At 42.1% G+C, this 19,817-nt stretch overlaps 1 protein-coding gene across 5 annotated transcripts in view; it reads right to left on the bottom strand.

Moving 5' to 3' along the window:
• Positions 1 to 368: 368 nt before the first annotated feature.
• The window catches only part of Tpd52 (tumor protein D52), an 85,456-nt gene continuing 66,007 nt past the window's right edge, over positions 369 to 19,817 (bottom strand). For 3 of the 5 annotated variants that reach the window (XM_013110968.3, XM_040741392.1, XM_005066783.4), the window contains exons 3-8: positions 17,937 to 18,085; positions 14,641 to 14,742; positions 13,551 to 13,577; positions 6,394 to 6,435; positions 5,076 to 5,124; positions 369 to 1,950 (exon numbers count right to left, since the gene is read on the bottom strand). In XM_013110968.3, coding sequence (XP_012966422.1) covers positions 1,828 to 1,950; positions 5,076 to 5,124; positions 6,394 to 6,435; positions 13,551 to 13,577; positions 14,641 to 14,742; positions 17,937 to 18,085 — 492 coding nt within the window. In that variant the 3' untranslated portion in view covers positions 369 to 1,827. The remainder of the gene's footprint in view (positions 1,951 to 5,075; positions 5,125 to 6,393; positions 6,436 to 13,550; positions 13,578 to 14,640; positions 14,743 to 17,936; positions 18,086 to 19,817) is intronic. The other 2 variants (XM_013110967.3, XM_005066784.4) reach the window with 2 other exon arrangements.

Raw genomic sequence — 19,817 nt, 5'->3', positions numbered from 1 at the left:
TCCCAAATTTACTCATATACATCCTCCTTATCACCACCACTATCGTTTTCCTCATGTGAGAAATCTCTTTATGAAATTTGAAGATGTCTTAGAAAAGAAAAAAAATTGCCATCTTACTCTATTTTTAACTGGTTACAAAAACAGAGTGGGACACCCAGAAACATTCTGTCGAAAAGATGTCGAAATGAAAAAAAAAAAAAAGACGAATTGGTAGGAAAGTGGTTATATGAATAATCACAGTGTTTCTCTAAAGAGACAAATTTCCACAAATCCTGTCCTCCAGGAAAATGCTTCTGGGATACCAGTTGATTTTAGAATACAAGCTTTATCCAGACCATTGACCTGTTAATAAACACTGAAACCATGAGTACTGATACACAGACTTTATTAAGATTTGTCACATATAATAGAGCATAGTTTCCATTGCATCCAAGTAGCAATCAAGAACGGCAGCATGTCATTTTTTAACAACTGACACTTGTGGCTTTTCAAATTTGGTTTGCAGAAACTTTATCCTCAATTAATTCTAGTCATGCTTTTAAACAAATGCTTTAGGTCACTCCAAGCTTGGCAATTAACATTTGGCATGGACAATGATAAAACAACCACAACAGATAAATAACAAACACAACCTCCTGGGCCATAACCACATACAGCAAAAGGAAATGGTAGTGAGTCAGTAGTTACCACAGTTAACAAAGGAGCTTAGTGGAGACATCTGGAAGCTCTGATTCACAAGCCCTGAGAGTTCTCCAAGCAGGGGCAATGTTTACAGGACAGCTTACGTCACTAACACACAGAAAACAACTACAGCATGATGGGCTCATTTGTATGAATGCCTTAAATCCTTCCGAGCTAGCAACAATACCTTAGTATAAAAAAATATTCAAGTTGTATTTCCCATAGAACTTTCTGTGCTTCCTAATGAGTGCCAAATGGATTTAATGGAGGCAGCAATTCCCTAAGGTGATCTATTTTAGCATTTTTTACAGCTCTCTAGACCTAAAGACTTTTAGACTTTTGGAATTATCAGTGATGAGTGTGGCCACATTTCAACTTACAGTAATATCATATGCTTGACTCATAATGTTATTTTGTCAATTTACCTGAAATTAAATTTTAATCTTATAAAAAAATGTGCAGGGGTAGCATAATAAATAACCAGTATGTTGAAATGGTAGCTTCGAATTACCAAGGATATGGAGGGGACCCTATGTTTATGCCACTGGTAGTTTGGGTTTCTGTATGAACAGAACTACTGACGTACATACACACCTGTCTACTTTAGTCTGGTGTGTTCAGAAACCCACGATATGGTCCTCGTACAAAAAACTGTTTATCCAAGAAAACAAAGTAGCTGGTGGTTTCTCCTTTAAAAGTAACAAATGATTCCAAAACTTTTAATAACCAGGATTTGGAAGAGAACAATTTCAGTTAAAAATCAAGTATACAGAGAGTCAAAAACAAAAAGATGACTCATAGAAAAGGATCAAACTAGAACCCCAGATGTAGAGTGATTTTGTAAAGTAGAAACACAGTGGTCACCCGCAGCTTCCTGTCACTCCGGTGAGAGCCTCAGGAATACCAGAGGCTCCGTGATGCTGTCTCCTACACAAAGGGCATTCGATGAGCACTAAAGGGTGTTTCCCTGGAGTGGAGGCAAAGGTGCTTTCACCTTGTTTAATTCACAAACTATTTGGTCAGAGAAATAAGTAAAGCTAAGTAAAAGCACATCTGGTAGAAATCTGCGGCCATGAGTGTTGACAAGATGTGCCTGGATCTCACTTGCAGCACCTGGCAGTGGGCAGCAGAACGTAGGTCAGCAACTCAGGGACTCTCCTCCATCTGTTCTGGAGGTGGCTCCGAGGTCGTGGCACTAGTAGCATTTGCTGTGGAATTCAGGACTTCTCCAAAATCACCGCCAGTAGGCTTGGTTGCCCCTACTTTAGACTTTTTTAAAAGTGTGGGGGGAAAAGAAGACACCATGAAACAAAATCAACAGCCTCTGCAGAAAGGAACTCTACACCTACATTGAAGAACAAATTGGGCCTCTCACCACCCAGTGATCACTATGTACATATGGATGAAGTGCTGCTGTACTGCTCAGGGTAGGTTATCAGAGAGACACACACACTCTCTTCCTTGCCGAAATGCTCTCCTTTCTCCTCTTCCTCCTCCCCCATCAGCTAATTGCCCTTCACCAGAAAATTTACTTAGGGAACTTTGTGCTCTACTGTCCCAAAGAATCCACTGACCTCTGTAGATGCTTGAGAAACATTCTGTAGTCATCTATTTCATTCAGCCACATTCTTTCAGAGATATTATTACTGAGCACAACAAATGGAAGAAATAAAAGTACCTATCCAGGTGCACTGTAAGCTTCTCAGTCCCATTATCCTACCTGAGTTCCTCACTACCCTCTTTACCTAGATCACTCCGACCTCTCAACTGCTCTTCCTGTTCGTGATCTGCACCCTACCTTCATTGTGAGAGGCTGCCAAAAATGCTTCTCGGAAAATGAACAAAAGGAGGTGTTCTTTAAATTGACTAATACCCTTCAATGGCTTCCCATTTCCATAACACCAGATTATCATTCCTCAAAAAAGGCCCTAAGGCCTTATGCATGTCTCCAGTTATATTACCAAGAGGCTTTTCTTGCTTTCCCTTCCTATGTGAGACCTTCCTCCAGGTTGACATGGTACGCTCAGCTTTCCGGGCCATAACCACATACTTAAAAACTACAGAAAACTGAATCCATCCAAAATCTCAGTGCACAGACATGTTGATCCAAAGCTTAAATGAATGTAAGTATAATTTGGGAAAATTATCCCAAGCATATAACACAAATATCTTTAGCAACAGTTGTTCTATATACTTTGCAAATTTACCTTTTTTAAAGATTCATTTATTTATTATGTAAACGGTGCTTTGCCTGCATGCCTGCACATCAGAAGAGAGCACCAGATCATTACAGATGGTTGTGAGCCTCCATGTGGTTGTGAGAATTGAACTCAGGACCTCTGGATGAGCAGCTGGTGCTCTTCGTCTCTGAGCCATCTCTCCCGCCTGTAAATTTACCTTTTACATTTTCATCTGTGCTGAATAGTTTTATGTCAACTTGACACAAGATATAGTCATACAAGAGGAGGGGATCCGATTGAGAAAATGCTGCCATAAGACCAGGTTGTAGGCAAGCCTATAGAGCATCTTCTTAATTAGTAATTGATGGGAGAGAGCCACCCCTGGGCTGGTGGTCCTGTTCTTTAAGAAAGCAGGCTGAGCAAGTAAAAGGGAATAAGCCTCCATGGCCTCCGCCATGTTTAATGATGGACGATGCTGTGGAATTGTAAGCCCTTTCCTTCCCAACTTGATTTTGGGATGGTGTTCCATCACAGCAATATTAACCCTAAGTAAGACATCATCTGAATGACGCTAAATAGGATTTGACAAATGAACTATATAAGACTCTCTAGATGGTTAATATAGAAAGTGACTGGGCAGTCCTTCCTCATCTCTGGGATCAAATGAACATGCGTTACTGATTTCTGACTAGCTATTTCAAAAACTAACAATACAGATGTGAAGGAGAGGCAGGCAGAGTTCAATCAATCTTGAAAACCAAGTTGCAGCAAACCTGGACTCTTTGCAATGCAACTTGTTTTCAGATGTAAGACTTGACATTGAGATGAATCAAACCAGTCTTGTGTTCAATCTGGAAAACATGAGTGTGATGGATGTTTGTATTCATCCAGTGCTCAGACAAGCAACATGCCAAGGGCAATGAAGTGTCCTTGCAATCACAGGTTCATGTATGTAAAGCTGTGAGACTGTGTGTACAGTGTGATTCTTCAGAGAGAAGAGGTCCATGCTAAAAATCCAGACCACTGTGCAACATTTGATCTTTAGTAAAAACATTCTGCCTTTTAATGGAAGATACCTTTTTGTTTTTGTTGTTTTTGTTTTTTAAGACAGGGTTTCACTGTCTAACAGCCTTGGCTGTCCTGGAACTAGTGTTGTAGAAGTCACAGAGATCCATCTGCCTCTGCCTCTCGAGTGCGGATTAAAGGCATGCGCCACCACTGCCTGGCTACGTAAGATACTTTTCAGAATGAGTGACCCTTCTGATGTTCTGAAAGAATAAACTAAATATGAGTGCTTTTAACTTATTTTCTTGAATAAGTTCTCTCACTGTAGCCAAGATTGGTCTTGAACTCACAATCCTCCTTTTTTTACCTCTCCAGTGATGAAATTACATGTGTGTATCAGTTTCAAACTATTTCCAGTACAATGAACAGGACTGAATAAAAAAAACCACCAAACAGGCTGCACACAAACACAGTAGAACAGAGCATCAGGAGTTTGACTAGGCACACATGGATGGCATTTGTGCTTCTGAGAGGTCACAGCTGTGTCTTTGCTTGTTTTTAGCTTTGGTGTTTTAGTGACAGAGTACCACTCTGTAGCCTGAGCTAACAGCAAGATCTAGGCAACACTCATGCCTCAGCCTCCAAGTGCTGGGATTACATGCATGAGCCACTATGCCCACTCAGAGTTGATGATTATTGTTATAATTTTGGAAATAATACAATTTACAAAGCTAATCATTATGGAAGAATGTACACCTCCAATAGGGGATCAAAGGAGGTAGATATTATCAAGATATACTTCATAACTGTGTGAAATTGCTAAACAATAAGAAAATATTTAAAATAATATAAGACAGTGACAACTTTTTAATATTTAATATTAATCATCAATATTAAAATAGGAATACTAATATTTATATTAACGCTTTAATATTATGTGCCTTCTAGGTAAAAAACTTAGAGCAAATTTTGTTGTTATAAGAATATTTGAAATAAAGTGAATGTCTGAAGAATTGCAGTTTTATGTTATCCATTCCCTGTGTAGCATGCTACAACACATTCATAAAAGCACCACAAAAAAGACTACAAAACCATGCAGTGTCCACTAGAGACACAAAGGGTACAAGTCTTAAAGTTCTCTATAGTTGTATGTGAACGATGTAAGGCAGTCAGCAGTGTGTCATGAAGATAGTTCACCTCTTTCCTTACCTTTAAGTTTTCAACCTTTTCTTCAAATGACTTGAAAGTTGGGGAATTTCTATGAAAATAGAAAAAAAAGAAAAATTATAACTCCTGTTAAAAAAAAGTCAGAAGTCTCTGAAGTATCAGAAATGACTGCATTTCTCTTTGCTGTTACTCACAATTAGCAAAGGAGCAGGTATTTATCTGCATGTATGTGCACAGGTATTGACATGTATGTACACTTACTATGTAAGACCAGCTTCTGAGCTAGTATTTCTACAAGTTTGCTTTTAAGTTCATGAAGACAGTCACTCTGAGAGATAAGTGATATTGTCATATGAATATGTACAGAAAAGGAAGAAGGCAGACAACATCAGCTCTGTCACCTCCCCAACAGAATGCAAGACAAGGCCACCACTGTGAGATGCCCTGAACTCAGGCACTATGCTTTAGAACTTTGGTTTAGCGTCTCATCTTGCAGGGCAGGATTCCCACGTGAGCACACGACACACTACACCATTGAGACAAACTGGGAGGGTCCCTTACAGGGACCCTAATTCCAAAAGAATGGTGTCAGACAGAGAAGGAAGGGACCAAAAGAAATAGAGAGCTCAGAAGCTAACCTTTACTCTTTGGGCTTTTGTCTCTCACCCATGGGTTCCTATCCATAGAACCTTAAATATCCACCCTGTTACACAGTTAAAAGGGCACAGAGGGGAACAAAGCCAACGGTTGTTGACATGTGACACCCCACCTTCCCCACCCAGGCCAGCTGCAGCAGCAGCTCTCAAGAACAAGATAGGAAAATGAACTCTTCTAGGGGTGGGTCCAGCATGCAGCATCATAACTACCCTTCTAGGTGATTCCTACACGGACTGGAGTCCAAGACGAACGAGGCTTTCTCCTGTTGAGCCTCTGCCTCCCTAGACAGATTAAGTTAAGGCTGATTACGAGTGCCCACTGAAGAAAGCTGGCTCCAAAGGCCACTCTGTGACAGAGCGGGAGGGTGGAAGAGCAAGGGGGCTTTAACCAAAGCTAGCAGAGAAGGAACAAAATAACCCCCAACAGCTAGGAAAGCTTCTTTCTACACTGGCATGTGTTTTCCAATTCAACTTGTCTCAGACAAGATTTCATAAAATGAAATTGAAATAGTAAAAGTTTTTTTTAATCAAAACTTTGTTTTGAATCTCATGAATCCATTCCACCATTTTAAGAAAAATAATGTAAATTATAATAGTGTTAAATGCACAGCTTGCTAACAGATACAATTCTAGCTCCCTTCTCGATGGTTTGGGTTTAACATCCAAACAAAGGGCAGGAAGCATCTTGTAAAGACATACTTTACCTCATAGCAGGCATGCTAATCGAATGCTGAATGGAGCGTATACTGAGGCAGCATTAAAAGAGACAGAAACAAGTTAGTATGTAGTGACCCGACATAAGAAGCTGACCCTGCTTTCTGATATGCAAGGCTTTCTGACAGGTCATTCTTTTGGCACTGTGAACAATGATCTACTTTTTGAGGTGGGAGGGAGATGTCAAAGCTATTCCAAAAGAATTTCCTTCCACTCATAAGCCAATTTCAACCAAATCATTATTGGTAGTAATAGACAAGCATGTCTTCCCTCGAGCTGTGAAAGCTGTCACTTGCTTTTACCTGCTCAAGGCTCAGAAGGGGAAAGGTAACCCAAGGTAACAGCAGAAAACTGAGAACGGAACTTGGGTCTTTAGGAGTCTTCGTTCAGTGTTCACGACCTCCCCTCAAAAGTGAAGCGTGCACACACACACAGAGGAACACACACAGGAGCACACACAGGAGCATACACAAACCCCTGATGGACATACACACACACACACACACACACACACACACACACACAGGAGCACACACAAACCCCTGATAGGCCACAGTGGCCATCTTTCTCTAAGTATTTGTTTCTAGGCTGGAACAGGGCAAAATCTATCACCTGTTTGATAACTAAGTTATTACAAATTCCACAGCACCCATCAGCAGTACCAGCCTCTGTCCCTCGCTTAGAGATGCTCATACTTTATCTCAAGACTCCCTAGATTGTTCATGTACCATTCAGCTCTGTACATTCTGAGGTTCTACCCCATAACAGTACAACCCACTGGATGGCAAAGCTTTTGAGCCTGCTCTGAGCTACCCTCCCTAGACACCAGCTCACCAGCTGACAATGTCTTCATTCTTGGGTTCCTAAAAACAAAAAACAAAAACACCTCTGTGTTTTGCTCTTGCTCGCACTGCTGTTTTGCACATAATATTTTGGTCACTACCACAGGTTTTTATTAAGTAATCTTTCCTTTTGGTAAAGCAAACAGTTCAAATATTAATCCTTAATGACATTTAAAAGTGTTTGTGCTTATGACTAAGTTTCCTCAGAGACTGTTGTTACAGCGGGCAACGTGCTATGTGGTACCAAGTTTAGCTTGACATTACTATGTAATTATACATATGATCTGGATATACAGATGAAAACAGAAACTCTGTAATAGAGAGAATTGGGACACCACTGTGCTGTTCTGTTTGTCACACAGCAAGTTCTCCACCCTACAGAGGAGGCCTTGCTATGGCTGCATCTTGGGCATGAATTACACTGGAGGGGGAAGGTACCAGTTCTTCTATTTGATTCTTTCAAGTGTACCGTTCCCATAATTGTAGGGAAGACAATCCTTCTAAATTCTGAACAGCAGAACCTGAATCAACACATAGACTTCTAAAGAAAGAGCCCAGGGGCTAGAGAGATGGTTCCTCTGTTAAAGGCTAGACTCACAACCAAAAACATAAGAAAGAGCCCAGAAGAGCCACATACCTACAAGCACATTTGACCCTGACTCCTGTGATACACCTGAGGAGCACCCCAGCACTTCTAAACTCCTGTCAATCTGCAGATTGTCAGCACCGAATGGGGTGTTTGGAGCTATGACAACAGCCTGACCCTGAAATCAGACAGGAAGCTGCTGTCTCAGCCTGGAGTGATCTCTGAGCAGGAATGTCACACCAACAGAAAGGCTGTGGAGGAACCGTCAGACCATGGAAGAACCCTAAAACACAGAGAAAGCCTGTTTCCCAAGAAAAGAGAAATGGAAGCTCAGTCGGGTTAGGAGGAGGGAGAGACAGCCATGCAGGTACAAGGCAGGGTAGGAGAGGGCAGACTTCCAGATGTCCTAGGTTTCCAGACGCTACCTCGGACTATTCAAATAGTCAGGCTGGTTCGAGTGAGGCTGGGCTTCTGTCTCCCCATTCCTTAGTTTACCAACAGTTTTGTATTTGTGCAAAGCATTCCCTTTTTGCATTGAACTCACACATGTCACTTTCTGTTCCTCAACGAAAACATCCTTCACTAGAACATTCCCTTCATGAGAAGCTACTAAGTTCCGTCCACAGAAGGTAAGTAGTGGCCAAATATGATAAATTGATTGTTGACAGAATTCACACACAATTTGACAAGATTAACAAAGGGAGGAAATACATGGATACAGTTTCAGTTTTTAAAAGGCACACATAAGCCAGGCGGTGGTGGCGCACGCCTTTAATCCCAGCAGTCGGGAGGCAGAGGCAGACGGATCTCTGTGAGTTCGAGGCCAGGCTGGACCGACAGCCTCCAAAACAATACAGAGAAACCCTGTCTCATAAAAAAAAAAAGAAAAAAAGGCACACACAAATCTAGGACTTGTTCCTACCATCATATAAAAAGCTTTTAGACTGGGTTTTCTTGCCAGTACACAAGCTAACACATATTAAATATGCCTCAGAGACAATTTGTTAAGAAAAGACAAGGATCTGTTTATAATAAGGCTTATTTTATGAAAAATCACTGGGCTGAATTTGGGTATTTTTCTGTAGCTCCACTTTACAATTAAAAAAACAAAAACAAAACAAAACTCCTAAAACAGAGAATGAAGTCAATGGCTTTGAAGGCAAGGTCTCTGCTTCTGAGAGCCATCTTAGTGGGAAGAACGAGTCGTACACATCAATCCAACCCTGTCCCATCAGCGAATCCCCTCGACAGCCACATCCAGACGGCACTTCACTTGGTGGGCAGCTAGGCCGCACTGAGTACAGGGGCAGCTGCTCTTTCATTCCTGGCTCCTCCTACACAAAGTTAGACAAAGCTTCCTCAACTGACACATCATGTCCAATTTCATTCAAAGTTGAACACAATATAGAACCTTCTAGAGCAAAAAGCCAGAGTCACGGCTTGAGAAGCTATGGGGATCCATCACATTTGGGAAGCATAATCTGTTAACAATGTCCCACCTTGATTTGTGGACCTCAAAGCGGCACACAAAGATAGGCATCTCCAAGCATGACGAGGACACGCAGCACAGGGAGGGCTGCCTCTCAGTGCGACCTTCTCCATCCCAAATTCGCCCTTACTCATTCTCATTCTTTTCAAAAGCCGAACTAGCTATTTAATTTCTTTCTAGTTTCTGACACTGTTGTTTGATCCTTCCATCTCTAATAATGAGGATGGACGGAGCAAGGACGTGAAAGAAGGACCATGCAGAGAAGACCAAAGGCTGCTGTGCGGATACCGGGCATGTGGCGGGCAGGCTTCTAAAAGCAGTGCCACGTTGCTCTCACACAAGCAATACAAGAGCAAGAGTGCTGGCCAATGCCCAGGGCTCAGGACTCACTCTCCAGCGCATTGCTCTGGGGAGAGAGTCAGCTCTGGGACCAGCTGCTGGGTTCAAATCCTAACCATCAGCCACTTACATTGGCTTTGTAACCTTGAAGTCATTTAGTCTCCCTGTAGCTCAGTGTCCTCCCAACTATAATACCAAAATAATAACCACACCTACTTTGGAAGTGCTCACATTTTCTTACTCAACATATAACCATTAGCCATTATTATGACATCATTTTCATGGTAGATTATCTCTCTTAAAAGTTTCTAGTATCTGCAGTTCTTAGGACAGGGTCTGACACGTAATTAACATTTAACAACTACATCAGAATGAATGAACACTTTTACTAACTAAAATTGGGAAATGTGAAAGGTGGAGAAAGTTATTACAATGGTTCAACTCCCAATCAAAAGATACTGTTTCATAGAGATTTCTTTTCCCACAAAGACCAGAAGTTTCCAGCAAAAAAGAATTGTCTAAAATGACCTTGATAAACCCCAAAACAAATAAAAATATTGATTGATATTTTATATATATATGTATGTATATATGAAGAAATACTCATTTGAAATGAAAACTCCTGGTGAAATAAACACAAAATGAACTGGCATTTCTTCCTAGATATGTAAGAAGCGAAACAATGGAGTCACTGAATCATTCCTGGATGCTGTGAGACCATTGCTTGTGTTAAAAGGCAGCAGTGGTTAAAGTGAGAAGGGACTTCTAAAGGAGTTCTCCACATTATAAAAGCATCACTTGGTATGTTGCCTTTATGTATAGAAAAAAAAAAAAAGAAGCGGAAACATACGTACTACTTTCAGGGGTGGTCAGTGATTGTCCCCAGGGACCTCAGGGATCAGTTTTCATTACCTTGTCCCACCAAGATCCCAGCCAAACTGAGCTCTCGTTTTCAAAACATCAGAGAGCTTATTCTCATACATTCTCTCCCTGACTCCATCTCTCCTCTCTTTACCTCTCTCCTGTCCTTTCCTCTCCTCCATCCCTCCCTAAACGAGACAACACTGTTACAGATATCGAAATCTCAAATGTTATAGATATCTAAATCTCAAATGCTAACTCATTAACTGATCGTATTTTTAAAAAAGAAAATACTAATGCTGAAATCTTTGAGTTAGCAAAACACAGTACATTTCTCTTTCTACATCCAAAATGACATCAGCATGAAGTCACTAGTCTGGAGTTGGCCACATGAGGATGACTCAGGACAAACAGTTAATGGTTTTAACCATCTGTTTCAGAGCAGTGCAAAAGTGATCTCAGATGTCCTCTTAGCTCCCACCAGAACCCCCCGGATGGGGATCATGCTGCTGGGGCTGGGAACCAGCCTATCTCCTTAGATGGTTCCTGAAGGAATGTGGCCAGAATTTTCCTCTCTGACCCTCATGATCTGAGAGATGTGACTTGTTTTCTTTACATGCCTGAAAACATGAAACTAGATTAAGTGGTTTATGCTGATCTCTGATCTATAAGAACTACAGAGCTTAGAAGACAAACCTTTTTCCTCTGTTTCCAAGTTTTCATCAAAAGACTTGATTTCTACATGGTGATATACACTAGTTATTTGTCAGTAAAAACATGACAAGCATTTACACCACTCCCATAAAGTTCAAGATACATTGTGGAAGATGGGGCAGAAAGAATACAAGAGCTAGCCAGGCAGTGGTGGTGCACACCTTTAATCCCAGCACCCGGGAGGCAGAGGCAGGCGGGTCTCTGTGAATCTGAGTCCAGCCTGGTCTACAAAGTGAATTCCAGGACAGGCTCCAAAACTACACAGAGAAACCCTGTTTTGAAAAGCAAAAACAACAACAACAACAAAAAGAATACAAGGGCTGGAAGATAAGGAGAAGGCTATGGAATGTCACCTTGTAAGCCCGATACAGTGGTGGCAATCGTGTAATTCCTAGGAGCTATGCCTAGAAGAAAGGACTTGTGGGGTCTCACTGCTGAACTGCTAGTAGCTAATAGATTCTCGGAGATGGGGAGGCATAATATTGAGTTGTGTACACACTGGTGAGCCTACAATGCTGTGATGGTTAATTCCAAACCTAGGGTAACACAGATGGCCCTAGTGAAATTCAGTGGGGCACTGAAGTAATCAAAAACTAAAGAACATGGGAAGGGCATCTGTGGAGAGCAAGGGGAGCTGGCAGTGGTGGCAGTGAGGGAAGAGTGGGCTGGGGAATGTATTTTATACATGCGTGAAACTCTCAAAAACAAAATTTATTAATTTAAAGATAGTGCAGTACAATCAATATTTCTAAATGAAATAAGGTAACCTAAAAATACTTAGAAGAGCAAAACTCTGTTTCTGATGTAATAAGATGGTACACATTGAACTTACTTATACACATCAGCGTTAATCTTGCTAACAGTGTGGGAAAAGAACGAAGCATGTCACTCTCCACAGGCATTTGTGTTCATGCCACACATGACACCGCTTGAAGACCAAGTACTTGCAAGTCCTCGATTCTCAAGGCCCTGGCTCCTTCCTCCACACCACTCAAAGACACCTGTTCCTGTTCTGACAAGAGCTGTGTCTGCTTTCTGGGTACGGCCTTCACATCTTGCCACAGCAGGCGCTCTTGTGCTAGAATGGCTTATGTGACTCAATTCTTACTCATTTGCCTCCAGCACTTAAGCCACTTTTCCACAGCTGCTTATCGTTGGTTACTTGATTTTTTTAAAATCATAATCTCAACTTTAAACAGTTCAACAATGAGAGTTTATGTATGTATCCGTTGGCTTATCCAAGAGAAGGAGAGGGAGTAGAAAGGCAACCATGAGAAGGAGGCGATCGGGAGGGAGGGAGGGAGGGAGGGAGGGAGGGAGGGAGGGAGGGAGGGAGGCTAGGAACATCAGAGGATAATGGAATTCATGTAACACAAAAAAAGAACAGAGGACCATTGGTGGGTAGAAAGAGACCAGTGAGGGGTGAAGAAGATGGGGGGGGGGAGCCATGATGAATAACAAGAATATATAATGACATATATATGCAAATGTCATAATGAAACTCATCACTTTGTAATCTGACTTTAAAAATTACCAACCAGAAAAGGGAGACAGGATGGAAGGAAAAGAACAGTCGCTGCTAAGTCATATCACGGGTCCCTTACGGCAATGATGACAACAGTCAGAAGAGAGATGGAGACCGAGGTACCCTCCTGCTTACTGTCTAAGGATCTCCCACTACCTCCTCCAAAACCTACAAATATAATCACATAACCAGAGTCATCACAGGGACTCCTACAGGCACAATGTGTACTTTCTAACACCCCCTTTCCACTGACAAACCATAAACCTATGGTCAAAGAACAGCTAGTGGAGAAATAATGAAACTGTAAAGTCTACAGGCTAGTAAGGCAGATATTGTCTGATGTCTGCATACTGAAACCTTTATAAGATGGAAGAGTTAATACCACGAGACAGTACATATGCAGTCTATTATAATTACGTAATAGGACCCACATGAAGAATTCCAACATCCCTACAAAAAAGCAACAAAAAAACCAAAGCATCGAAAAACAAAGTCAGACATTAAAAGGGAGGAATTCTGTATGCCATGGTAAAAATAATAATAATTGAAACTTCAAGAATCATCTCCATATCCCTTGTGCTGCAGTGTCAAATTCTTCTTTCAATTGGTCCATTACACATGGTATACGAGGAACCCTCCATTGGAGTTAGAAATGCACTCAAGCAGAAGCTACTGTGAATGCAGAACCACATGGCAAACACACACGAGCATCTGCAGAGACATCAACATCTCATCTCTCACACTCATCTCACACAGCTGCTAGGCAGCAGCAGACATTCAGCTCTCCTTACCTAAAGGAATGTGAAAAGGCTTGCAGTCTGTAAGAAGCCAGAGGAAGCATTAAAACAGACAGGAAGTTCTGACCAATCCATCACAGTTACATAACCCGCTTTTATGAGGGTGCGTGTTTTCCAGAGCCCCTAAAGCACTAAAGAGTCAGTCAGCATTCAGAGGCGTGAGAGCGTCTAGGAAGCGCTCCATAAGCATGACTGTCGGAGGTTCAGGAAATCTATCCTTAAGACAGATATTAGAACAACGGTACTCTCAAATATAATGGATGAGGAAATGGATTTTAACACACAGTATGAAATACTGATTTACCAGATCAATTCAACTAACAAAATTCTGGTTGTAAAACCTATCATTCCCCACACATAAAACAATACAAAGTCATGCGATCGAGGCTTAGAAAAAGACAAACAGAAAGTGTGCACACCAACACAAGTACAGCCCATAAGCCATGTCGTCCATGTTCCGCTCTATCTAATCGTGGTGGTAGATGGACGCCCAAAGGCACCATGAAGTGATCTTGCCAAAAAGACAAGAAAAAAAAATCTGAAAATTAATCTCAAATACAAATGCACAGTTTTAAAAAAGAAACTCAAAGTCAAGACCTGGGCCTGATCGTGAATATATGTAAAGCTCATGGGTTAGTACAAACCAGTGCACGCATGAGCACCTTGGAACCACACCGGGACATACAAATATCACACACAAACAGTGAAGCCCTCAACCCGAGCAGGCGTGCATCTCAGCGCTCTTGTACTTGTCCCCAGAAAGACCCGGCTCTGCCCACAATCACACGTTTGTAAACACCAGAGACACACTTAACACTGCGGGACTGAGGACTGATGCAAAAGTTTGCAACCAGAATTTCTCAACAGCCCTTAAAGGGACTCACAAGATGCTCATTTGGAGGTTACAATACTAGGCCTAGAAGAATTCAGGCAAGCACTTCAGGCCTTGGTGTGAAGAGTCCTTCCCCACTCTAACAGAAGAAACATGGCAGCACCCCGACCCACAGACAGGGACCAACAGTGATCACAGCACCAGTTCAGGCTGCCACGACTCCTGGGTGAGCGAGGGAAAATGCATACGTACTTTACATCTTCCAGCTTTTTGGTGATGACTGAGCCAACGGATGAAAATGCAGCTGAAGCCTTCTGTCCGGCCTGAGATAAGGTTTCAGATGTCTTCTTGTATCTACAGTCAATTACGATAAACAAGGGGGAATGTCAGCTATGCTTCTCTATAAATTCTGGTGCAGTGTCATCACCTGTTGAAGAACTCAAGTTAAGAACTGCTAATGTTTTACATAACTATCAGGGCAGCAATGATCCCTCCACCATGATCTTCTGCAGTGTCCTGGACAGAGGTTTAGAAAGAACTGGACCAAGTAGTTAGGGTGTGCCCTCCCACAAGAAAGCTGCACTTGTATTCAAAGTTCCACAAGGCCAGGCCCTGGGCAGGTAACTCAGCCAATAAAGTGCCTGCCTTCTAAGGACCAGAGTCTGAGCCACAGACCCATGTGAGAAAGGCTGGGCGTGGAAGCAGACAAAAGGGTCCCTGGGGCTCACTGGCCAGCTGGCCTACCCTGCTTAATGAGTTCCAGGATAGTGAGCAACCCTGCCTCAAAACAAAATAATAATAAAACTTAAATTTTTCTTTAAATGGCTGGCATCTGGGAAACAGCAGTGAAGTTGTCCTCTTACCCCACACATACACACCAATATTCTACAAGGAAAAATACTGAACTTTGTGATTACAGACAGCAAATATTGCAGGCTAGAGACCACTTATCTCAAGATATTTTCATCTCTTTGAGAGCAGTTTCCCTGTGTCTAGCATCCTATGACAAGCGGAACCATTAAAAAATGTATGCTCAGCCGGGCAGTGGTGGCACACGCCTTTAATCCCAGCACTCGGGAAGCAGAGGCAGGCAGATCTCGGTGAGTTTGAGGCTGGGCTGGACCGACAGCCTCCAAAACAATACAGAGAAACCCTGCCTCAAAAAAACCAAAAAAAAAAAAAATGTATGCTCAGCAGATCATGAGCTGCTAATCATCCAAAAGCTAAGATTGTTGTCTAATAACATCTGAAACCTCCAAGAGTTTCTCCGTTGTGCTTTTAACTCGCCTACCTGTGGGCTTCCCGGTGGCCCTAGTCAACCACTGGATTTATTTATTCTGGAACCAATGCAATCTTATGTGATCACTTCTTTAGTAGAGCATATCTTTCAGGGCAACCTGAATCTCTGTTCATAGACCATAGTTTGTCACACGTGGCTCAAGGATAAACTATCTTTTCTTTCCCTCTACATGAGAGCTGTGTTTTAGGGGTAACACGCTAAAACCAATCATGAAACAAAACTGAAAATGAGTCAGATTTGAAACCTCATCTTTCTTTCCCCCTTCTCTACATCAACCAAACAAAGCAAAATGAGAATCAAATATCTCGGGTGCCTTTTAGATTGTTATCTAACATAAAGGGATCAGAAAAAAAGGTATAGTTCATGTAAATTGTAATATCCAAATAAATTTAATGGGCATACGAGAAAGTTTTTTCAGTTTGCTGAACCTACCACATAAGAACTTGCCCGACTTTCACATAAGAGATACCAATACACAAAATTATTATAGTATGTGTGGCAGTTTGAATGAAAATGCCCCCAAAAGGGAAAGGCACTACTAGGAGGTGTGGCTTTGTTGGAGCAGTTGTGGGCTTGCTGGAGGAAGGGTGTCACTGTGGAAGCAGGCTTTGAGGTCTTATATGCTCAAGCCACACCCAGGGTCTCAGTTCACTTCTTGCTGTCTGCCAGATGTAGAACTCTCAGCTCCTTCACCACCATGTCTGCCTGCACAGGGCCATGAAGATAATGGACTAAACCTCTGAAACTGTAAGACACCCAATTAAATGTTTTCCTTTGCAAGAGTTGCCATGGTCACGGTATCTCTTCACTGCAATAGAAACCCTAACTAAAACAGTGTGACATTTGCTGTAACATAAAAATAGAAATGATACTCCTCTTTGTAACTATTAACCAAGCAAAGCCATGGACTCTATCAAAAGGGTCAAGCTTCCCCACTGCAGAAATTAATGCTAGGTATTTTTTTTTCTTACCACATCAAGATCAAATACCAGTAACAAACATGGTTTATGGTTAATATAGTAAAAAATTAGTCCCTTACATGTTTTATTCTGCCAACTAACATGGGGAAAAAAATCAAACAAAGACTTGGGTATTGGTCTAATGATGTAGATCAATGGTAGACCATTGCCCAGATGAGCAAGGCCACAGGTTCAATTCCCAATACACGGAGGGAGAGGGAGGAAGACACAGTCAAGGTCCCCTCAGATACTGTCAAGTGAGGTAATGGATGGTCTCATGGCTACTGTTGTCAGTGGTTCCTAATCTTGTCAACTCACAAGCTAAACTCAAACACAAAAGGCAGATCTACTGCTAGAAGCCTGTTCCTCCCACACCAGGAATCAAAGTTGCATCTGCATGGTAATAATGCTGTATCACAATCTGTGTGATCACAAAACCAGAAAACTAACGGGCTGGTCTCTGCTATTAGCATACTTGAGAGACTGTGATGGAAAAAATCTTAGACTATTTATTAGAGCAGTTCTACAGATGGCCAGACCTGAATTCAAATCCTGAATCCACCACTTTGTAACCTCCAAATGTCATTTACCTGAACCTATTCCTTATTTGGGGTTATCTTACCACCTAATCTACTGGGTTATTCTGGGGACTAAATATCACTGTGTGCATACTGGGAAAACCAATACCCAGTAGTTCCATCCTTCAACTGATGGCAGTATGATCTAAGGTCACTAGTGGATGCCAATAATCGCAGCTTACACTGAACCCTATCTACACCTCATCTTCTCTTAAGTAGCCACTAAATAACTAAGGGTCGGGTGATATATACAAGGGATATAATGGAAAAGAGGATGAATCATGCCCCAAGCTATGCAAAACAAGATGACAAAAGAGTTAGTCATGTTACACAGAATACCATGCAATTTAAAACATCATGAGTTTTATGTCTAGAATTTTCCACTTGGTATTTTCTGACTATGAGGAATTAAAACCTTGGGAAGACAAAGAGAAAAGAAAAAATCAGGAAGGGAGGAATACCACCCAACAGAACAGTTTTGGAACTTGAATATGAACCGGCAGCCTGGACATGAACAACCTGTACATGAGAGCTTTTTGCTCTCTATCCCTTAGACTATTCAGGAAAACCAAAGCTAGAAAAGAATCGAGTGCTCTGAAGAACTGGAAGAAAATGAAAACATCTTCACCCCCTCCTTTCCCGCTACCGAAGGAAAAGGTGAAAAGGCACCCTTCACGTTGTCTAGAAATGTGTACAATCAAGGGGACATACGCAGAGGTCGCTGTCACGTCTTGCCACCCCTTGGCGATGTTCTGCTTGAATTCCTGAAGTGAACTGATCCCAAGTTTCCGCTTAATCTCTGCGAGATGTTTCTCTTTTGCTGCCAACACTTGAGACAGAGTCTGGATTTCTTCCTCCACCTATGAAGAACAGAGTTGAGGAGAAAATACAGCCAGAGCTGCTCTATAGTTATTAAGAACATCAACACAAGCCATGCTACCATTACTTTCAGGGGGTGGTCTATTTGTTCAAGACAAGAATTTCACTGTGCATTCTTGGCTGGCTGGCACTCTCTAAACAGACCAGGTTGGCCTCAAATTCACAGAGCTCTTTCCAGGTGGAGGTGGCACATGCCTTTAATCCCAGCACTTAGGAGGCAAAGGCAGGTGGATCTCTGAGTTCTAGGCTGCAGAGATCCACCTGCTTCTGTCCGAGCTCCGGGCCCATAGCCTCAGAGGGAGGCCCTAGCCTCAGGCCCATGAGTGCAGAGCGATCGCTGAGTGAGAGGATAGCAGTGCTTTCCAGCAGTAGCTTCCAGAGACTATCGCAAAAAGTTCCTCTAGGAAAGAGCATCTGTCCCAGCCAGCATCCACTGCTGCTTCTTAGTTGGAGATACCCTGCTACTACATGAACCACTGGACCCTCAGCCCCATCTCCACCCCCACCAGGAGGAGCGTTCGCCAGAGGCTCTGTTCTGCTTGTACCTGAAGGAGAGGTCAAGAGAGCCACAGCCCCCAACTATACCAACTGGAGAAAGAGAAAACCCCTGAAGCACAAGCTCCACCTATGCCAATTAGAGGAAGAGATGTGTAGACAACAAGGTAAGAGCACACCCAACAGTATAAAGAGCAATACAGCACCACTAGTGTCTAGTGGTGCCACAACAGCAAGACCTGAACAGCACAACACAGGTGAAGCAGAAGAAAATGACCTAAAAAGTAACTTTGTGAGGATGGTTGAGGACCTTAAAGAGGAAAAGAAAAATTACCTTAAAGAAATGGAGGAAAAGACAAAAAATTGGAAGAAATCAACAAATCCCTTAAAGAAAACCAAGAAAAAGCAATGAAACAAGTAAAGGAAATTATTCAAGCCATAAATCTGAAATAGAGGCAATAAAGAAAACACAAACTGAGGGAATTCTGGAAATGGAAAAATCTGGGTAAAAGATCAGGAACCACAACCCAAGCATAAACAACAGAATACAAGAGATGGGAGAGAGAATTTCAGGCACTGAAGATATGACAGAGGAAATAAATTCATCAGTCAAAGAAAATTTTAAATCCAACTAATCCTTACCACAAAACATGCAGGAATCTGGGACACCTTGAAAAGACCGAACCTAAGAATAATAGGGCTAGAAGAAGTCCAACTCAAAGGCACAGAAAATATATTCACAAAATCATAGACAAAAATGTTCCCAACCTAAAGAAGGACATGCCTGTGAAAATACAAGAGGCTTACAGCACCAAATAGACTGGACCAAAAAGGAAATAGGGTTCCTAAGATCTATATTCATTACAACTCATGTACCAAGGCTTGCTGCCCAGAGGCATCCTCAGCCCCAGTTGACCTGTTCCATAAGCCAATGATCCTAAAGCCAAGACAACCTTGGAAAGCACCAAACAGCTTTGCTGAGTCAGTTTCAACCAGCAAGTGTTTCTTTAGAACAGAAAGTGATATGCTGTTCAACAATGGAGAGAGGATAAAACAGAATCTCGGAAGGGAGGGAGGGAGGGAGGGAGGGAGGGAGGGAGGGAGGGAGGGAGGGAGGGAGGAGGGAGGGAGGGAGGAGGGAGGGAGGGAGGGAGGGAGCTATACCAGCACAGCACTGAGATTTCATTAACTGGCAACTGAGTCCAAAATAATTGCATA

Source organism: Mesocricetus auratus, unplaced genomic scaffold (genome assembly GCF_017639785.1).
Source record: "Mesocricetus auratus isolate SY011 unplaced genomic scaffold, BCM_Maur_2.0 Super-Scaffold_6730, whole genome shotgun sequence".
In the NCBI taxonomy this organism is placed as follows: domain Eukaryota; kingdom Metazoa; phylum Chordata; class Mammalia; order Rodentia; family Cricetidae; genus Mesocricetus; species Mesocricetus auratus.
This window is presented reverse-complemented; position numbering and strand designations above follow the sequence as displayed.